The sequence below is a fragment of the Nasonia vitripennis genome, chromosome 5 (genome assembly GCF_009193385.2).
Source record: "Nasonia vitripennis strain AsymCx chromosome 5, Nvit_psr_1.1, whole genome shotgun sequence".
NCBI classification, from domain to species: domain Eukaryota; kingdom Metazoa; phylum Arthropoda; class Insecta; order Hymenoptera; family Pteromalidae; genus Nasonia; species Nasonia vitripennis.
Window position 1 is genome coordinate 19,247,680 of NC_045761.1, and position 21,462 is coordinate 19,269,141.

Consider the following 21,462-nt stretch of genomic DNA (forward strand, 5'->3'; position numbering starts at 1 on the left):
CGTGTGTTACCATAATAAGAAAAGGGTGTTACAGTCAAGCATACATTCATTCCAGTCAACCCGGAAGAAACAACAACAACGTAATGCTCCCAAGATCGTCGCTGGGAATGGAAAACAAAAATTTCCAGTTACATCATCGCACCGAGCAGAACTCGGTGAATAGATGACAAAAACGCCCGTGTGCACAGGCCATAGAGAAAGCACAGGAGAGTCCACGCCTCGGAGAAAAGGGAAAGTAGTTCAAGTTGTCGGGAAAAATCTCTGGAATAAGGAAATGCCCAACGTGTGGACCCTCTAATCATAGTCTGCTAGTGATAAGAGTAATGCCGTAATACCTGGACTGGTAACACGTACACTTCCTTGTGTGAGGTAATAACGCAATAGCTCCGAAAAATCGAGTATCGGTCATGTGAATAATGATTGCTGCTGACGAGAATTTTTCAGAAAAAGCTCTGTTTTTATACGACTGATTCTTTCACGCATCGCGACCGCGCAGTTGTTATTTTTCAACTTTTTCTGCCCTGAAAAATAGCTCTCTCGCTAAATTGAGCTCGCGAAACTTTGATCGTTAAAAAATTGTTCCACTGGTACCGATCAGCAATAAAAGTGTTTCCAATCGAGTTCGCTGGTATGCATATTGAAAAAGCTTTGGCACAAAATCTCGCGTCCCACCGTGCTCGTCCTCTATCTACTCACATCAACCAATATAGTACCTTCATCTATAGCGCCTTAAGAGTGCTCCACACCTTGAGTGACCCGCCACCTAGCGAAGAAAACGTTTTTTGTTTATTATAATTAATTGACTAACTTTATCATCGTAAATCGAGTTTCAGCACGCGCAATAAGCATTAAGGAATGTTTGAAAAAAAAATTAAGCAATTAAAATTAAATAACTGCTTATTTCGTCGGAAAAAGTAAAATTGTAGTTAGCAAAATGGCCACTGCTTCTTAAAATTTGTTCGACGGAATAAAATGTAAATTTAAACTTTTACCTAATAAACTTAATTTTGTAATATTCCTTGATATAGTCTACACTTGCTGAAACTCACTAAACCCACTTTTCAACCTTTAAGTTTGTTTAAATTATTAATGGTTATTCAGACGTAACGTGGGGGCGCTGCTAAACATTCGAACTTCTAGCATAAGTGTGGAGCACTCTTAATTCATCAACAAATATTCCATACCCGCTCTAATAATCCAGATCCGTATTCACCCATCTAAATTCCACCAACTCCCAACCCGTAAGAAAAAAACGATGCATACACGCACCTCCACGTGCTCCCTTTCCCTCGCGCGAAAACACATCAGTAGAGTACAGCAGAGTACAAGCCTACCGCAATCTGAAAAAGTACAACCGCCGAGAAGCAAAATACACGTAGAAGCTAGCATTAGAGGTATATAGCTCGCGTGGCCTCGGCTCGCATGCACGGCGAGTGCAACGTGACCGGCCACGTGAGTCGGGCCGTGTGGGCCGGCTGCGCAGCTCCGAAGTCACGTTGCACGCGGCGTGGTGGCCCTCTCTACAGCGAGCTGCTAAGCAGCGAAAGAGAGAAGCTATGCACCAAGGCCTGCGCCGTGTATTTGCTTTGCTTTAGGCGCGCAGTCGCCGCGACTCTCTCACTCCCTCTTACTGTACACTCACGGCGACTCGCGCACTGACACAGTCTCGCAGGCGTACAGTACGCTCTCGTGTCTTCGTTTAGTATGTGATGCCGATTTTCTCGATTTCGCGAGTGCCTGTGGCGTATTTCTTCTGTGCTGCGGTGTGATTTTTTTTTTTTTTTTGAGAAATTGTTGTACCTTATTGTATGTTAATTGTAAACAGTGCGATAATTGAAAATACAAGTGTCTTTGTACCGATGTGCAGTGCGTGCTTGCGGAGCTTTTGATGACCACTGCTTGAGATCGATCGGCTGCTGGGATTGTTCTTTTCGGACGTCAGAGAGGTATGAGTCAGTCGTTCGTTTATTGATTGTTTTTTTTTATGATCCATCAGTGTGTGACGACGTCGTATGTAAGAATGTTTGAAGTGGTTGAAACGCGTGAAGCTGGTGAGATAATGCAGCTATATACTATTGTCCGGATTTAAAAGAGGAATAAATGCGGTGCTAAAGTTTTATAAAGTCGGGTATTATTACACTCATCAATTGACGTAATAATGCACGTAACTCGAGTCAACACTTTTTTTATGCTAGTCTATAATACGAGCGCAAAATGGATACCGTTATAGTCATCGACTCACGTAAGCACGTTGTCGGCGCAAGTGTGTGATTGAACTTGATTCCAGGCTGACGTCCGATCGAAAACGTATGAGAAAACGATTTGTTCGCGACTCTCGTAAGCTTATTTTTCTTAACACGTGCATGAAAAAGACCCGTTTCCATGCCTCTAAAGTGAATGGCAAGCTGCTCATTTCGAGTGTGCGGGAGGGAATAGCCATTCCCTCCCGCTGCAGCGAATAATTAATTTTTGAAAAATATTGATATTTTTTAAAAGAGAGTGGTTTACGACTCAAAATGCGCAACTTACCATTCACTCTATATGCATGATAACGGGTCTTTACAGGCACTTGTCAAAAAAGTACAGTGTGCAACAAGGGGAGAAGGGCAATTTCTACCTCGAGTGAAATTTGAGCACTCGTCTCCGTCTCGAGCGCTTTCGGCGCCCTCGACTCCAACTCATAGTTGCAACTAGTTGCACAATATACTATTTTAGAAAGCTCTTTTTTAAACTTTGGAAATGAATATTCATACTTTTAGAGTAAAATATTCGCGAGTACGTGTGCAACGGCAGATAGCAGGCGGCGCTGTATGTTAAGGACGTCGTCACGACGTAATTTTAGCGCTGATACAATTAAGTACGTGTGAATATGTACAGTTTTCAGACTTTTCTGGCAATTTTATAACCCACGCGTCTAAAGGTGTAATGCAACGCGGCGTATCCTATACTTTTTTATAAGTTGAAAGTGCATATCACTTATACAAAATAATTATTAATTACTTATTCGTTGAGTAAACAATCTCTATGAAGTTTTTAAAAAATTTCATCAATTATTTCAACAGCCCGCATATATTCGGAGCTTTGACAGGGTTGCATTTTCGAAAGAGTTTATAAATATTGAAGGGCAATTGAACTTTAAATTGCTATTTCAAATTTCGATTAAGATCTTTGATTGATTGATTATGAAAGTTGTTTATTAAATAATTTATATATTTTAGATTGCAATTAAAAAAAAGGTACCGGGCAGAAGCATCGGCGAATATAATGAAATTGAGATTCGAGAAGTGAATCAATGGGAACGTGTTATCCTCGCGATCTATCATTCTTGAATGAATTACGTTATAGTTTCATTCGAAGTTCCGAAATACGTATGATCATTTACAATTCGTTGCGAGTAGACATATCAGCCAATATATCATAACCGGCAAAATTTTTTCTCGTACACACATATTTCAAGTATTAGCGTGATAAAAATATAAAAAATTCTAAACCCCCCAAAAATAATCGATCGATTTTCCTCCACCAGCATCCAAGCGAAAATCTCCTTCGCATCAGCATTCATATGAAGCGAGGGTCTACGGTTGCGAAGGAGAAAGAGAAAGAAAGAACTCTTATAGATAACGCGCGATATATTCCCAGCGTATGTACGTCGGCTTGTTCTCGCTCTCATTGTCCCTCTTACCGCTGCTGCTGCAGCCGATCGGTGCGTGCGTGCGCGCGGCTGAAAAATTCAAAGAAGTATAGCTTCTGGAAAGATCGCGAGCGCTTTTAATGTGACGTGTGCGCACGTGGGTATCTTTCTCGAGAGCTGTGTGAAGCGAGAATCCGGTTGAGTTGGTACAAGAGACAATGATTTTGTTTGTAATTGTTCACTCTGTGCTGGTGGATTTTTGGAAAGGATGTGATTGCGCAGAGTGACGTGAGTTCGATGACCTTCGAATTTAAGAAGAGAAAGTTAAAATTAATAGTTTGTACAAGTGGAAACGCGCTGGGCATGACAAGACGCTGTGAGGATTCAATTTATCGGTTGACAGTTTCAATTCAAGTTGGATATTTCGCATCGGTTTGAATTGATTGGATTTCTCCCTCAATCGAAGCGTCTCTATTTCTATACCTAAAAAGAGGTTTTTAGTGGTTCACGCAACCAAGTAACCCTTAATTATAGGTGGTACATACATCAATTTTCCCCACTTAACGATTCACGTGACAGACTTAATTGTTTTACGAAGTGGTCGGATTGTCGGTTTACGAATAGGCAAATTGCTTCTTCAATTCGCTCTTCGAGACGGCTTTAAGGCTTTAAGTGGGTGATAATCGGAAAAGGTATAACAGCCATCGTTATATATCAACCGGATCTTATTAAGTAGATGTATATTAGTTTGCGTTAACGACTGTACATCCAGTATGCCTCGTAAACATACATTATATAAAGGCTGATAGTTTCAACGACGCTCATAATTGAATCTCTTTACTGGCATTTTCAGAAAAGTCGCGCCATGCCACAGCTTGTATCTAATAAGAGTCTGAATTGAGCCATAAGTTACTTTTAATCGTATTTCTACTGCATAAGTAGTACCTAAGTACAGGTGACATGTAGTGTAGACTCGGCGCGAAAATTAAGATGAGGGAAATTAAAAAGTGCCTGTGTGCGCCAGCTATCTTCGCTGGCTAGAGACATACAGTAGAATTTGAAAAATGGAAAAGGGCCAGTCCCAAAAGTTGGCTTACTTTTACATAATAATTTTGTTGATAAAAATGTTTATACAGCGTCATAAAATTGAAATTTTGGCTTGGAAAGGCCACTTTTCTGTTATGCATTTTGAATTATTTTGAAATTCTTATCAGAAAAATAGTACACAAAGTGCCAAGTCGTCTCTCTATCTTCTACTTCTTCTCGTAGTTCAACTCGCTACATCTTTCTCCGTTTACGCTCATCGACGCGCATATTTTACAAAAATAAACGATAAAATTCAATTTTTTTGAGATACATCGCGTACGAACTCTCCACTATATCTCTGAAATAGCACAGGAACGAAACGTGTTATAACTTTGCGCTCGAGAAATGTGTGTCACGAGCGATTACAAGTCAATAAGCTCGCACACACAGTATTAAATTATACACCGGCGCAACTTTGTTGTAAACTTAACAATAGGCTCTACTTACTCGATCTCAATGCCGACGACGTGCATTTACATATTTCGCTGTAACACAATATATCGAACACAAGCTTCCCCTTATTACACAATTTGTACCCATAGAACAATGAATGAAAACTGCGCACCTTTATTCTACATTGATTTCTCTTTAGAACGTACGTACGTATACAGCGCATCGTTATAGAGGAAAGGGGGCTCGAGCAATAAGCTGCGGGCGACGTTTTGTACACGGGTACATACAACAATGATCGGCCCGAAGAGCGAAAGTATATATTACAGCGGAAAGCTTCCTCGTTGCTCTGCACGTGTGCGCACATGTTTACCAACGAGAGCCAACGACTCTTTAGGTATCCCACGTTTCTTGCGAGAACCTTTCCGCTGATGGATATTTATCGCGCTTCTTCTTTGGACTCTTCGAGTCCTTTGTTACGTATTGAGTTTCGGTGAGAATATACAATGTATCGCGACTATTTCGCATAGGCTGCAGCAGTAATTGGCGCGCCGAAACATCACAATACGCCTTTCTCTCTTTTTGCGGCGCTGTTATCATCCGAATTCAGAAGCCAATCGAGAGAAAGAAAGCTATAGGGGGAATAATTTATCACGCAACCCCTGTCTTGCCGGACCGCGCGATTACGCATTTAGTTCGCAGCCTACGCAGGTAAAGACTTATATCATTGATTTTTCCGGCTGTAAAGGCCTCGATTATATTGTCTACACTTCGACGATATTGACCGCTGATGATTGGTTATGACGAACATTTCGTATTTATAGGCGATTATTGTGGGGCATCGCTGGAATTATTTTGTTCCAGCAAATTATAAAGAGTGGTTAATAGGAATCGATGAGTAATGCATTGCATAATTGTGTGACAAAAAACGGCAAATGAATAACAGCTGACGAGTCGGTTCTAGGTATTAGAGGCACGTGTACAGGGGTGTCGACTTTCCCCTTCGGGGAATTCAACAAAATCGGAGCCAAGCTTTCATGCACTTGTGCTGCTCGACTCGAATCTGTATGTGGAAGAATATAAGCATCGTCGAAAGGAAGAAATGCGAAATAATAGGACGCGAATCGGGACTTGCGTCATAGAGGCGATTGACGATTATGCGATTTTTGCGGAATTTTCAAGTCTTAATAGACTGTTTTTATTTTTTTAAATCGTGTTTCTTGTGGAATAAAATGTAGTTTGATAATAAGTGCCTGAAACTCACGTTAGTTATATAAATACCAGCCTAGTCTCCAAACGCATAGCGTCGAGTTCCGGTTCAGCAGGCTCGGCCGATCCCCTCCGAATAATAATCCACCCGCGTCGACAAAAGCTTTGATTGATTGCCAATAAAGGCCTCTTAAAAAAAAGGTCACGCGCGCTCGGAGCTCTGCAGCAATAAGCAAATTTCCGGGGGAATTCGCGCGCATGTCCAGTATCTATGCATATGCACGAGGGTAATTTTTTTAAAATCGGCTGTTGTTTACAAAAAAATTCAATGAAAATCTGTAAGAGACTGAAAAATTCTACAAAGAATTACAAGTTGAGAAAACTGTCACGAAGCGATTTTCTCGCGTTTCACTATTATAGAAAAAAAGAATCGGGTTAGAGAGGTGTGCTTCGTTTGTAAATATTTACCATTTTTCCGACCTCCAAAACCTGGCGAATTCAAAAAGATTTCCACATATATGTGTGTGAACGAACGCGGAGTCCAACTGCGCGTTATGCAATAGCTTGTGCGCGACGTGCGGTAATGGCGTAATCGGACACTATATACGTGACTTCTTATCTGCTGCACTACTGCTCGTCTTTTGCACGACGATTATTGTGTCGAGTAATTATAATTTTACTTTGTCGAACGGAGTGTGTTACTACTGCGTACTATAATTGCTATACATTGAGTTTTCAATAATTTGCTGGGCTGTTTTTTTCACATTACTATACACGTTTAGCATGTGTGTATTTTCTGTGTAGTGCAGGGTTTTCAAAGGCCAATGTTTGTTCATGACATTGCATAACTTGTGTATTAAAAATAAATTTGATTTTGTTCGCACGACACGATTGCTTTTTATCAGCTATTACTTTTAACTTTATATAAAAAGTAGGTAAATTAGAAAATGAAAATGAATATTTCTCGGTCAAAGTCATCAATTGGAATTTCTATTGAGCAATACTGTACGCACACTTGGCGTTTAATTTACAATTCCCGTTTTGTAATGTCTCACTTTGTTGCATAATGTTGATTCAACGCTTTCGCGCGATTCCTACTCGAATTAGTAGTACATAATGTATGTTTCTTAAATGAAACAAGGAAAAAGTCGAAGAAAATTCTAGACCAACAATGTTGTTTAGACTACTTCGTACGACACACGATTCTTTCGTTTAGGACAGCAATATTACTTTTATACATGTCTACGTATAATTGTTTTAGTTTTTAAATTAAGACGCATTATATTTTTGATTATATATATATATATATATATATATATATATATATATATATATATATATATATATATATATATATATATATATATATATATATATATATATATATATATATATACTCATATACTTGACACCGAAGCCATGGAAATTCGTGATATAAAATTTAAAAAGATTAAATAAAATAGGTTTTTAAAAGAAAACAGTATTCAAACCCTGTCCCTTCAAGTATAATATTCGTGCCCTAAACCAAACACCTGCGTTACATCATAGTGATATATAGGCCATTCCTATAATCACAGTCCAAAGGCCAAAAAGAAACGGGAACAATTTTACAACAAACAAAGTGTAAGAAAAAAAGATATTTAGTAATTTCATCAAACGACCAGAAAGCAACCTCATAGTCATACTCAGCACTTATCCTCGATGTGAATTTCCGTAATATTACATTTTTCATCTCGGAACGAGTCACAGGCGCGTGTACACACAAAACTGCTCTCGCGATGAAAGGAGCTGCGAACACGCGAGGCTTTTCATCAGTTCGTCGTCATCCAGCATCCAAAGAGTCCGCGTAAACACGCGCATATACGTGGGACGGAAAAATTAAAAATTCAGCTGCGCAGGAGGGAGAGATTTTTCCGCGAGTCACGAGGGCTATACGCTTCGATGATAATTAACGCAATTTTCGCGAGAGCTTGCGCGCGCTTGCGAGCGAGGTTGAACTAAGCGCGTGGATTTTCTTTCAAATTTGCGCCGTTTTTGAGGAGCGTTTGCGCCGCGCGGGAAACGTTTTGGAAAATAAGTAGTGTTAATTTTTGGCTGTGGTTATATTTTTAGTGTGTGTTTGAAGTGTGTGCGATCGATGGACGTACGTGAGAGTTGTATACTCAATGTTGATGTTGTTACAGATTTAGCCCAACATGGGCGGATAACCGGCTCTCTCGGCCATCAGCTGCGAAATAAGTCAGTAGTACACACCTACTCTGCATCAAGTATAGAACAGGAAATGTAGCGGTATCGTCGGCGGTAGTGATATATTTAAAATCATCCCGATGAGTCAAGCAACAATCACGAGAACACTATCTACTTCTTACATAACAACTCTTGGTAAATATATTTGTAAACTGTGTTGCATTTTGGTCGAATTTTTTTCTCCAATAACGTATATGCAGTGCTTTGATGCGAAATTTATTTAATTTTTTGGTTGATAAGGAATGAGTATAGTAGTAGTGTCTTTTTTTAGCTTTTGAAGAAATAAGACTTTTTGCTTCGAAGCAATGTAAGAGCGGATGTGAATTTAAGTGAGCCACTGCTTTTAGAAAAGTATTTTTTAAAAATGTTTTAAATATTCGTCTTGCAAAATAAATCATTGAAAACCACAGGTTTTATAATCTTTTCGCTATGTTATTAAATTATATTTCCAAACACATAATTTTAATGAAGGAAAGCGAGTATGATACTCAAAATTAACTCTTCAAAATCTCCTCACGCAGCAAGTGCGACGATCACCCAAGATGACGGGTAGCCAGGGCAACGACATCGGCTGCGAAATCAGCTGTCGAGCGGATATCTATCAGCAGCCTCAGAAGCAGCTCCAGCAGCAACATCATCAACAACAGTCCCAGATCCAACAACCATCGCCGCCACTGGTGAACAACGACACCAAAAGCGACGGACTCGCGATTCAGGGCGACGGCAAGAAACACACCGTCCACTGGTTCCGAAAAGGTCTCAGACTTCACGATAACCCTTCGCTCAGGGAGGGACTCGCTGGAGCGTCAACCTTCAGATGCGTCTTCGTGCTCGACCCTTGGTTCGCCGGTAGCGCCAATGTCAGCATTAATAAGTGGAGGTGAGTAATTTGCAGAAAAAAAGCACACTGTTCATATTTACCGTTTAAACTTTCTTCCCCGCTTTGCTTTAAAAGTTACGAAGCACAGCGGACTATTACTTATCCTCGAACTCTTCCCTACTCTATTCGTCGTAGTTTACATAAAAAATTGACTCCAGGTTTCTCCTCCAATGTCTGGAGGACCTCGACCGGTCGCTGCACCAGCTGAACTCGAGGCTCTTCGTGATCAGGGGTCAACCGGCTGACGCGCTGCCGAAGCTCTTCCGAGAATGGGGCACGACGTCGCTCACCTTCGAGGAGGATCCCGAGCCTTACGGCCGCGTCAGGGACGAGAACATCACGACCCTCTGCAAGGAGCTCGGCATTACCGTCGTCCAGAGGGTCTCCCACACCCTCTACAAGCTCGACGAGTAAGCGACTGCATTTACAAGGCAATAAAACGATACACCTCCTCGGCCCTCGGGTCTTATACAGCCGCGAAAGCAATTAAAGCACATACCTACTGCTCTCCGGGGATTCATTAAAAAAGCATTTTTTACCCCGAGGTCGACGGCTGCTTTATTCGCGGCACTTTAGCACGCGCATCTGCTTTTACGACTGGCTCCTTGTGCTCGCTCTATACAGAGGTGATGAAACGCCGATCGAAGCTTCTTTTTACTTCTTTATTTTTATTTTTCGCAGCGAGACGAAACTCTGAGATTCTCCCTCTAGCTATGCAAAAGGTAAAAGTCGGGAATTAATAAGCAGTGCTGAATCGGAAAATGTGTATTAGGCTCCGGAGAGACGCAGAGAGCGAAAGCACCGGCGGCGTCTGCAAACGTAATTAAAAGTCTTGCAAGGAGAGAGAAAGAGAGGGAGAAAGCGCAGCTTATTTTCTTTTTCGACGAAAGAGGGTCGAGCTTTCTTATGAATTGCGAGAGTCTAATTGAATTCGAGCGCAAAAAACACTGAGTTTTCAAGTAAAACAGCTCGGTGACATTAACGCAGCGGATGAATAAAAAGTGCAGGATGCACACGTATTATGAATTTTATTTAACCGAAAAATGTCGGACTGACGGGCCATCGATCGGAGCTTGCGTATTCGTTATCTTTTGTTCTCTCTCTTTCTCTGCGTCGGTATAGCGGCCGCGGGTCCGCAGCTGGGAGCGTCGAAATAAATTTCAAGAGCACGTGTCTGACGCGTCGCACACGCGGCTTTCAGATTTCAATTTATTCGCGCTTCGCGGACACGTTTGTTGTAAATCTGCAAAAAGGCCCAAGAGAACGCGACGGGATATCGCGGGAATGTGTAAAATAAGAGTGCAATTTTCAGAATGATTATATTTTTGGTTGAGTACACTAATAATAAATCAAAATATCAACAAACAAACCTAAAAAATTCTAACAGGCAAATCCCTTTCGTACAATGCAGCAGCCTGCAACTGCGCAAAGAAACCAATATTACTATCAAGCTCTCGCTCTCTAAGCTATTTTTAATGATCTCGGCTGCAGCAAAGCGCGCAATCCGCGCTAAAAGAGCGTCGACAATAAAATGACAAATAAAACGAAAGCTTCTCTCCCGCGAGTACACGAACCAACACACACACACGCGCGCGAAGAATATCCAGCTTGTATATGTATAAGTACACACATATCGAAGTCATCGCGGCCTGTTTTCGCGTATAGAGCCGCGTAAATGTACAGCGTGTATAAGGGTCGCGGCAGGTGCTTTTGACGTGGCCTCGACGCGTACACAGTGTTCGGCCTCCGGAAAATGCAGATAAATATATGAAAAAGAGCAGCGGAATACTGCATGCACACGAGACTACGCGTATACGTATATAGAAAAAAATAGATGCACGAAATGCGACGAGTTCGGTATAGGTTATACGTACAGCCGAACGAGAGAAAATTGAAAAAATCCTTTCTCTCTGAATTTTTTTCTATCGGCTACAAAGTTATTTCAAACGGAATACTTTTAAACTTACGCGTCCAATCGAATCGCGCGGCGCTGTTCTATAATTCGTCTGATAATTATAAGAGTGCAGCGCCCGCCGGAAAAATAGGTCGACTTGTATCGATCTATCACGGAGCACATCAGGAGATTATCGCAAGCTCCGATGAATAATGAACGTACAATCGCGGATAGTTGAACTTTAATTATCGGCGCGGCTTTTTCGCTGTATTAAAAATAGCAGACACATACGATACGCGGAATCTCTCGCGGCCAGTACTGATCAGATTGTGCGATTACAACAGATATTTCACCGAGGATACACACAGAAAAATCAAGCAAAGCGCAATCGATCACACACACACACAGGGCCGCTCTCTCTCGCGCGCGCGCGACCCATTTTTCATCGACGAAATAAGACGTCGAGGGAAAAATCAAGTGCATATATAGGTACCGGAGCTGTGTACATACGTACGTGTATATATAGGTATAACGATCCACGTAGAGAAAAAAAGCGAAGAGAGGGCACAACGCGAGACTGAAAAATGAGTTTTCACGCTGCGTGCATGAAGTGAGATAAATGATTTTTCGAGCGCGCCGGCGGCCCGGCCTGCTGGAAAAATAAAAAGCTCCGCGCCGGCGTTTAACCTGCCAGAAACAAAATCCGCTTAATCCTCATAAAGCTCCAAGCGCTGAATTCTAACTGAATCAACAAATTATAAAAATCGCCGCGCTGCATATCGCGCTCGGGATTTTTGTGCCGTTTGATAAATACGACGCAGCATCGATTATGCACACGTCGTCATCGTGGATATGAACGAGGGGATGTAAAGAAGGGCGATATATAATCATTCTGTAATCAACAAGCGACAGGGTACATATAAAGTAAAATCCTCGAGCATTAAATATGCGAGTTGGTAATCCTCGGGTCCAAACAAAAATACGGCGAAATTATTTTCGTAAATATTAATAATTTTTTTTATCCATTAGAAAAGTCTACAGGAGAGCCGCGCGTATTAGTGGCCATCGACTATAGTCTCGAGTGTTTATACTCCGGGTGTACTTTTAAGCATGCGATAATTCACGTCCACAGTGGCCACCGTGTGGTCCGCTTTAATTTCGTTGCCGTGAGCAGATGCTTCGCTCTCGCTATACGCTATGGTCCTACATGCAGCTTTCGCTCCGACGCACGAAACAATTAGGCTATTGAAAATTTCGCGCGAAGGCTTTTAAGTGAGTTTTGCTTTCCAGCCGACGAGCTTTTGTGCCACTGTGATTTATACGCGGTGATTTTTCATTCGGGATTTCGCGGTTTTTATGCGCGTATGCTTCTTTTCCATGATCGACGTTAATTTTTTTTCTGATGATTAATCAGTGGTGTGAGAATATGGGTTGTTTTTATCGAAGAAAATGTCATCGAGCGGGAAATTCAGTGATATTTTTATTGCTAATTATACGACTCGCTCTCGCGGTCGCGTGCGCGTGAGGGGTCGATAAAAAATTCGTTCCGGCAATGTGGCCGTACGGCACATCGAAATTATATGGACCGACTCGCTGTTCCATTTGCCCGAGAGTTAGCTTATTTGAAAGAATTTTAAAAAGGCACCTAATTGTTGCAGAATTAAACATTATCCTCTCCCGTATGAAAAAAATGGATATGAGCGAGCTTTCGCGCGAAACTTTATGATAAAGTTTATTCTTCTCAAATGATATGGATATATTAGTTTATCGGTTCAGCTGAAGTATAGTAACGACAATGGCGAGCCAAAAATTCGAGCAATCAGGATCACATTTACGAAGCGACTCGTTTGATTTAGGGCTTTGGATATTTGCCCTGTCAATTTCGGACATTATCCCCTTCCCATCGATCGTTGGCTGAACCAACACTCGAATGAAAAACGTCATTAAATCTCAATAGCCATCGATGCTTGTTTTCCAACATGACGAGCTCCTGATCTTCAGTCAGGTGTAACATACTCGTTCCAGTATATAGCCTCGAGCGATGATCTCCCTGATGTCTATACCCTCGATTTTCGCTTCGACAACCTCCTTCCAGGAAAACTGACTGATCCTTATCCCATACCTCGAGAGTTTATTGCTCTTTTGCAATCGATTATATAGATATATCCATAAAAAAGACTAAAATATTCGTGACTTACGCATGCGTTGCAGAATAATCGAGAAGAACGGCGGCAAGCCCCCGCTGACGTACCATCAGTTCCAGAACGTGATAGCCCGAATGGACCCGCCCGAGTATCCAGCGGCAGCGGTCACGGCTGCCTGTATCGGCAGCGCTTACACACCCCTCAAGGACGACCACGATGACTTCTTCGGTGTTCCTACCCTCGAGGAGCTCGGTATGGACATGGATTTTTCAATAATTGATCAGAAGCTATATGCGCTAGGGGATTACACAATATTTGTGTGCAATGCAGGTTTCGATACGGAGGGATTGATGGCACCGGTCTGGGTGGGCGGCGAGACCGAAGCTCTAGCCCGGCTGGAACGGCATCTCGAGCGTAAAGCTTGGGTCGCAAGCTTCGGCAGGCCGAAGATGACGCCCCAGTCGCTGCTACCCAGCCAGACTGGGCTCTCGCCGTATCTGCGGTTCGGATGCCTCAGCACGAGACTGTTCTACTACCAGCTCGCCGACTTGTATAAAAAGGTTGGTTTTTATATTTTTAAGGATAAATATATTTGTATATTAAGATTGCATTTTAAACAATTGTATGGGTTCTGGACGTTTATACAGATAAAGAAAACAATACCGCCACTATCGCTGCACGGACAGTTGCTCTGGCGCGAGTTTTTCTACTGCGCCGCGACGAATAATCCGAATTTCGATCGGATGCACGGCAACCCCATATGCGTGCAGATACCCTGGGACAAGAATGTTGTGGCTCTCTCCAAGTGGGCTAACGTGAGTCATTACTCTTTAAAGCAATTAATTTAACGAAAATCCGTTCTAATCTGAGATTATAGCAGAAAGAAATCAAATCGCGAGTCAACTTTTCTCACGACTATAATATTAAATAAAACATACAGCTCGTTTTCGAAAATAACGAGCCAGTCGCGTCATTGTCCGCTATAGAATCGAAAGAATACGTATAGAGGCGATAAGATAAGTTGAACCTCGTCTCATGTGGTTCCCCATGCGTGTGTGTCTGTTGGTATGCGTACAGGGCCAGACGGGCTTTCCTTGGATCGATGCGATAATGACGCAGCTGAGGGAGGAGGGCTGGATCCACCAGTTGGCCAGGCACGCGGTCGCTTGTTTCCTCACCAGGGGCGATCTCTGGATCTCGTGGGAGGAGGGCATGAAGGTGAGCGTTTTTTTTTTTGCAATGTTTTGTAATGAATGGACGGAGAGAAAGAGCGAGAGCCGAGTATATAGGGGCCGGAGAGGCGCACACACATAATGAATGCCAAAAATTTTCAGCAAAGATATGGTTTATTCAACTACGCTCGTAATGCCGTTATGAATATACGCAGGCCGTTGGCCTGTAGCCCCGAGATAGTTCTCTCTTCTTGTTTTTAATGCGATTTACTTTGCTGCCGCCGCTTCAGCTCTCCCTCTCCCTCCCTCTCTCTCTCTCTCTCTCTCTCTCTCTCTCTCTCTCTCTCTCTCTATACTGGATTTTTTATGCGTCTCGCTGCACTCCAGTATAAGGATTTTATGCGCTCTCGCTTGGTCGTAAACGACGCCCTCTCTGTGTATTTCATTTCAGTTGTAGATTTTACACATACATATAAACAACTTTTTCCAGCTTATTGAAGCTTTTGCCCGTATCCGCGGAGTGTTCTCGCTGCATAATATAGTTGCGCATTTTAATTCGAATTCACGCATACATTTTTCCACGAAGGTATTCGACGAGCTTCTGCTGGACGCCGACTGGTCGATAAACGCGGGCATGTGGATGTGGCTTTCGTGCAGTTCGTTCTTCCAGCAGTTTTTCCATTGCTACTGTCCCGTGCGCTTCGGCAGAAAGGCCGATCCGAACGGAGACTACATTCGGTAAGGCTGATGTGATGATTATGAATATATTGCTGATTTTTATACGTATTTCCCCACTATGTATTTTTTGAACACCACGAAACGTATAGGCGTTACCTGCCAGTACTGAAGAACTTCCCGACGCGCTACATTCACGAGCCTTGGAACGCGCCGCTGAGCGTGCAGCGAGCCGCCAAGTGCATAATCGGCCAGGAGTACGCGTTGCCGATGGTCAACCACAGCAAAAGCTCTCGCATCAACGTCGAGCGCATGAAGCGGGTCTACCAGCAGCTCAGCAAGTATCGCGCCAACGGTATGTGTAAGTTATCCGGCCACAGATCCCTCTGAAAGCTCCTGATATGCCGTCACGCTATATATGTGTCTTATGCGTTATATAGAATGTCTGTTTAGTTCTCGACCCTCTATTATATATGCGTTTCTCGGAAATAATCCGTGGGGGATGAACTATTCTGCGGGAATGAATGTGAAAAATTGATATCTATATATTGATGTCGAGAACTTTCGTTGCCCTGCTATAACTGCTTTACACTTCGTTCAGTGTTCTGTCGCAGAAAAAGCTCGCAGGGATTGATACTTGAATTTCTTTTACAGGAGTATCTTTGAAAGGAGAGACGATTGGTGAGTTTTCGCTGAAATTGGTTATCGAACCATTATTTATTCTTTTCATACTGCGATACAACCTCTATGATTACATGAAAAGCTTTGGTTGATAAGCTTCATCTATCCGTAGCCGTTATTATTCCAAAATATCGAAAGAATACATGCAACGGAAAGCAAATATTTCTCGAAGTATAAAATTTGAGTTATTTCTCAGGTTTGCTGAGCATCGTGCCAACGACGCCGTCGCTACCCTTCGATCAACAGCAGCAACAGCAGGACGACGACAAGAAGCAGCAGCAAAATTCTCTGAACGTCGATAACTCGCCAAACAACGACTGCCCGGCGTCGCATCTACATCAGCAACAGCTGCAGCAACACGTTCATCAACATCAATATCATTAATACTTTCAGACACGCACCTCTAATGTTTACAAGAAACTGAACATACGCGATTCGCGATGGATGACTGCGTGAGTGAAAATTGACTGAAAAACAAACTGACGAATTTTGAGTAAATGTTCGTTCGAATACTCATGGTGTTTTGCGTTTTTATTTATTACTAATAATTAAAATTGTACAATGCAGAAGATGATGGTATATTCTCACCTTTATACACGTAAAGATATATTTTTTCTACGCTTGCTCGCATTCATGGTATTATTAGTTTTAAATAAATATACATGAACTAACAGTATTTGGATAAACGATTATTTGAGATTGGTTTATTTTTCAAAATGTATATGTTTCGAAGGCGATATCGGTGTTTCTATTTTGATCTCATGTGCAGCGCTAATTTGTAAAGTTTATTTTAGCATAATATAATCACTTAGCTTATTTCATTCAAGTTTTATCTCGCGACGAATACGAATTTTACAATTATTCTGTGATAATCTCTTATCGGAGTAAATAAAGTACAAAATGTAATTTGACATAAAACTGTATACTCAATTGAAGAATTGTCCTTACTTTGTGGACGATAATTTAAAAGAATAATCGCGATCTTATATCAAGCGTTATCAACTCATTTTATATTTTTTATTTAATTGAAAACAAGAAATACCGATATCAATTCTCGAATATTCCCGGTGCAGAGCTGTTGAATGAATTACAGAATGACGGCTATTCTTATTTTTTTCATTTTTCAAATATAATAGGTATTGTTTGAAAATAACTCTTTTAGTGGAGAAAATATAATTTATTTTTGTCTACGTACTGCTGCTTTGGCAATACCTATTTATTTGAAAAAGTGCCCGGTCCCGAAATCTTATTCGAGAGCATGTTTTGTATTATATAAATTTTATAAATATATAATCGAATGAATAACAACTAGATTTTTGTATGTATACTTGAAACAAAAAACTATAAGTTTATGTAGTATACTTAATTAGTATACTAGATTATAATGTTTGATATCACTTATATATTACGTTTCAATTTTTTTACGTGTATTCCTTCGTTTATGCATAAAATATCTTTATGTTTATGTATGCAATTCACTATAGGCATAGTATAATTTGTGCTTTTTGTACTTACAAATAAAATGTTATAGTTTTAATATTTTTTGAAAATTACTTATAGTTGCACCGCTGCACTAAACAACCATGTTTAGTGTAATAATATCATGTCGCAAATCATTTTCATTAGCACCTATAAGTAATTACAATGAATAGAGAAAGGTTTAATCATGAGTGAACTCACGAAATTTAAACACTGAAAATCAGAGTATAGTATAGCCTTTTTAGTATAATCGCTTTTCTTATTACGATACATTAATATTATACGGAGATACTGCCGTTTCATCAAAGGCCCTAAATTTCCAGGTTGTTCATGCTTTAGTGCGTCCTTTACTCGATTTTCACTACATAATCATTGTTCATTATAGTGTTATTAGCGAGTAATTCTACAGCTTGGATTTAATAATTTCGCATATTATTTTCAACATAAACAGTAGTTTGTATTGCTTGTATTACGTAACCACATTATATTAAACTAACTCAACAATATCATACCATATTATATTCTTGTACTCAACATTTTTAATCTTTATATAAAAATGAAAAAAAACAGAAAAAAATAATATTTCTTCAGTGTAATTTCTGGTACGATGTAAATCCATAGATCATCAGATAATCATGCGTTCTTAAATTGTACGAATTGGTCGAAAAAGAATTACAAATCATCGCACACACCGCAATTATTTATTTCCATCGCAAGCGTATACGAACGAACCAGTCGTCTGTAAAAAAATCAATCAACCTATATACGTAGTCACACACAGGCAGCCAGCTCTTCGAAGCCTAAAAGGCGAAACTGGCCAGAGATCCTTGGTCTTTCACTCGGAAGTCGCTCTCTGTCGAAGAAAGTACATATACGTATATGAGAGACCATACAGCACTGCACCGTGAGAATCCGAGCACACTTGTGCCCAAGTTCAGGAGAAAGGGCGCATATAGTGCAGGATAGACTTGCGAGTAATATATATGTACTTACTATACAGTTCCGAGCGACTTGATTGAATTCGAGAGTCGACGGCGCAGCCGCCTTTGGGTCAAGGAGGAAAACACTGCTGTACATCGTGAATCTTGGTATAGTCGAATTCGCGGCTGGATTTGTAATCAGCGATTGTATGTGTTCTTTTGCAGAAGAATTAGGACTACTGTGTGCGTATTATTAGATTGAAATTCATTCATTTGTCCTTCGTTATATTATACGATTATTATCATCATTTAGATTTTATACTTATTTCGCGAGCGATAAAACCTATGGATTCTCGAAATCCGTGTACATAAAAGATTCTATGTGTCGACGTTCCAACACCCTGTGTCGTATACTAAACGATGTAATTATAAAAAAAAAAAAAAATTCATCGCATTCGATGACGATGTTTGTCTATACATAAATATTATATTTCTATGGAAATGTACAGATGAAAAAAAGCAATTGTATACGCTCTGTGGAGCGATGAATGATTCTCTATATTAAAAAGTCAACGATTTTCAAACTGCTGCGCCTTTAATTCATTAAAAACAAAAACGACGACGATCCCACGTCAGCCCAACGCGAGCATTATCTCGAGAAACCGACACGACGATAGTCAGCTATAGCAGCGCGTTAGTCTCGCTATCGGGTCGTCGGCTGCACACTCCTGCAGCGCGGCATCAGCCCGGGCTCAAAGGGCGCACACGTCGCGATCGATGCGTTTCCTTCCTCTCGACGCGGCTTTAATAGCCTCTCGCTCGCGCGCGCGCTGCGGACCCGATCGACCGCGAACTCATCTCCGAGTGCCTCCCTGTATATACATATATACCTATATGTTGTAGATCTGCAATCAAGATTGTAATTATTTCGGTGTACGCATGAGCCGTGCGAATTTTCTTTTTTGCCCTTCTAGGTGCACACATACACGTACGCGACGTTCAATGACGACGACGACGACACGCCGCCGCACGAGGAGACACAGTTTCCAGCTTTCGGATCGATTCGGCCCGCCAGCCAGCTACTCCCTCTGCACATCCGCCCGACCGGACTCCTCTCTCGCTCGATCCGCAACTTCTTTCGACGCCCTCGAGAGCTGGAGAAAGATGTTCTGTATACTATATGCAACTGCCGATTCTTATTCGCGCGGTAATAAGGAAACTCCGTCTTCGCTATCGGCATTTTTGGTGTGAATGAATGAAAAGAGGGGTGTATAGGTGTGGGAGGGTAATTATATTCTCGGGCTCGAGAATTCGTTTGTGAGAGATGCCGCTAACAAGCATCTCTGATGACCTACAATTTAGAGATTTATTTCTTATTCACTTTCGTCCCTTTAATTCCCGTCCAAATAATGTAAAATTCGACGATTTTAAAACTGCAATTAAAACGTTTACGCGACATACACAACGAGTACGACAAAAGGGATCTTCGATTCTCTGCTCTTCGGCGCAGACGAGAAACTTGTGTGTGTCTAGTACAAAGTGCGCTAGTCTAGATAGTCGAGAAATGTAAAACGCAGAACTTTACAAGTGCCACATTTCTAAAGGAAAGAGCGACTCCTCGGCAACCACAACTATACGCTCTTTTTGCGCGGATGAAACAGACACACAGACACAGTAGTGGTGGTAGACGCCCTCGAGGCGGCCGAACGTCACGTACTTGAAAGAAACAAAAGCTTCGTTTTTATTTCTCAAACTCCCTGCGGCGACTACTCTTTTTACCACCCGTGTCATCGATTAATCGAGCTCGCAACGCTTAATTCGGCTTAAGTATAAGCGCGAAAGGAAAAAAGCTCGTATCTTTGCAAGTCTGTATCTTATAGCAGCATCATTTCAATTTCCCGCGCGTGGGGGCCGCTTTATCTCATAATCCGCCGGTGCAAGATTATACACGCGATCTCTCTTTCGCGTTTTTGCTTTGTTTATCGTACGCGCTCATCTCGTTATACACTTATATCCACCTTTTCCGCCGCCGCGTTATCCCCCGCATAATCCCGTGGAATCATTCTCCGCTCGTTTTTTGTTTCCCTCGCGGCTTATCGACTTCTTTTTTTGCAGTCGCGACGGCGATGTCCGCTTCATTTCATCCGCTCTCTCTCTCTCTCTCTCTCGTCTCAATTACAGCTGTCGCGTCATCCGATCGTTATATACTCTGCTCTCGAGACTTTTCTTCTGTTATTATTGCGATAAAGCATCGCGCGGGAGTATCTTCTCGTGAGAGAGAGAGAGGGACGATATTGCAGTGGAAGAGACGTCCGGAAGAGAGATGCGATGTCTGCGGGGAGGAGCAAAAAAGGGTAGAAGTGCACGACCCTTTGCTATCGATGAAATTGGAGAGAGTGTGTGTTTTTGTCTCTCCAGAGCTTGCGTCGATTTTGGCGAGAAAAAGAGAGAGGAAGCTTTCATTTTCTTGCGGTCGAATCAAGAGCTTTTTCTGCCTCGCTTGCTTTTCGATTCGCGCGCCGCTAAATATTTTCCTCGTGTTATAAGTATGTACGCACCTACCAAATTTCCTATTTGCGCATGAGCACCTTGAACTTCGGCCGAGCTTTTTCCCATACGTCCGTAGATATAGGGCTCTCGAAAGCTCTAATATGGACGTTCCGACCGTTCTAAATACGCGAATCTTTTGATGGCCAAGAGCGAGGAGAAATAAAGAGCTTTTTTCTTCGTTGCCGTGCACGTAGTATGCGTGTGTATACAGACGTACACTCCCGCGGCTTCTTGTCGTCGTGCGCCCGCGTACGGCATTAGCTTTTAGAGCGCGAATACGCGAAAAAAAATGTGAGAGCGGAAATGAAAAAGCAGCTGCGTTTCTGCGCTCCAGCCTCTCTCACTCGAAATAGAGAGAGATAGAAAGCTTCGCTATGTGTATGTGTGTGTGTGTGTGTGTGTGTGTGTGTGTGAGTGTATACGTATAGAGCAGCTAGACGGACTGACTAATTTTACCGAGTGATGAATTGTTGTCGAGTCGTGCAATTTCACTGCGCGCAAGAG

General features: G+C 41.7%; 1 protein-coding gene across 12 annotated transcripts; it reads left to right on the forward strand.

The window, feature by feature from the left end:
• Nucleotides 1-1,563: 1,563 nt before the first annotated feature.
• Nucleotides 1,564-18,992, forward strand: LOC100122802 (cryptochrome 2). Of its 12 annotated transcripts, none has more exons than XM_001606355.6 (12): nucleotides 1,564-1,946; nucleotides 8,500-8,698; nucleotides 9,085-9,443; nucleotides 9,602-9,853; nucleotides 13,549-13,733; nucleotides 13,812-14,041; nucleotides 14,129-14,296; nucleotides 14,559-14,699; nucleotides 15,240-15,391; nucleotides 15,481-15,683; nucleotides 15,983-16,009; nucleotides 16,206-18,992. In XM_001606355.6, exons 3-12 carry the CDS (start codon nucleotides 9,106-9,108, stop codon nucleotides 16,391-16,393), a joined length of 1,884 nt encoding a protein of 627 aa, XP_001606405.2. In that variant the 5' UTR covers nucleotides 1,564-1,946; nucleotides 8,500-8,698; nucleotides 9,085-9,105; the 3' UTR covers nucleotides 16,394-18,992. The 12 variants fall into 12 exon arrangements, with proteins under 12 accessions (XP_001606405.2, XP_016841837.1, XP_016841836.1 ...); XM_008206209.4 differs by having other exon boundaries at nucleotides 1,578-1,763; nucleotides 1,868-1,946; nucleotides 13,812-14,296; XM_032600638.1 differs by lacking the exon at nucleotides 1,564-1,946 and adding an exon at nucleotides 3,729-3,919.
• The last annotated feature ends 2,470 nt before the right edge of the window (nucleotides 18,993-21,462 follow it).

What these genes read in the sequence shown, in the direction of transcription:
- LOC100122802 (XM_008206209.4), top strand. Translation starts at nt 9,106, where the DNA reads ATGACGGGTAGCCAGGGCAACGACATCGGCTGCGAAATCAGCTGTCGA. An exon ending in CTCTCTCCAAGTGGGCTAAC is followed by an intron (nt 14,297 to 14,558) that starts GTGAGTCATTAC and finishes GTATGCGTACAG; the next exon opens with GGCCAGACGGGCTTTCCTTG. An exon ending in CAGCAAGTATCGCGCCAACG is followed by an intron (nt 15,684 to 15,982) that starts GTATGTGTAAGT and finishes TTTCTTTTACAG; the next exon opens with GAGTATCTTTGAAAGGAGAG.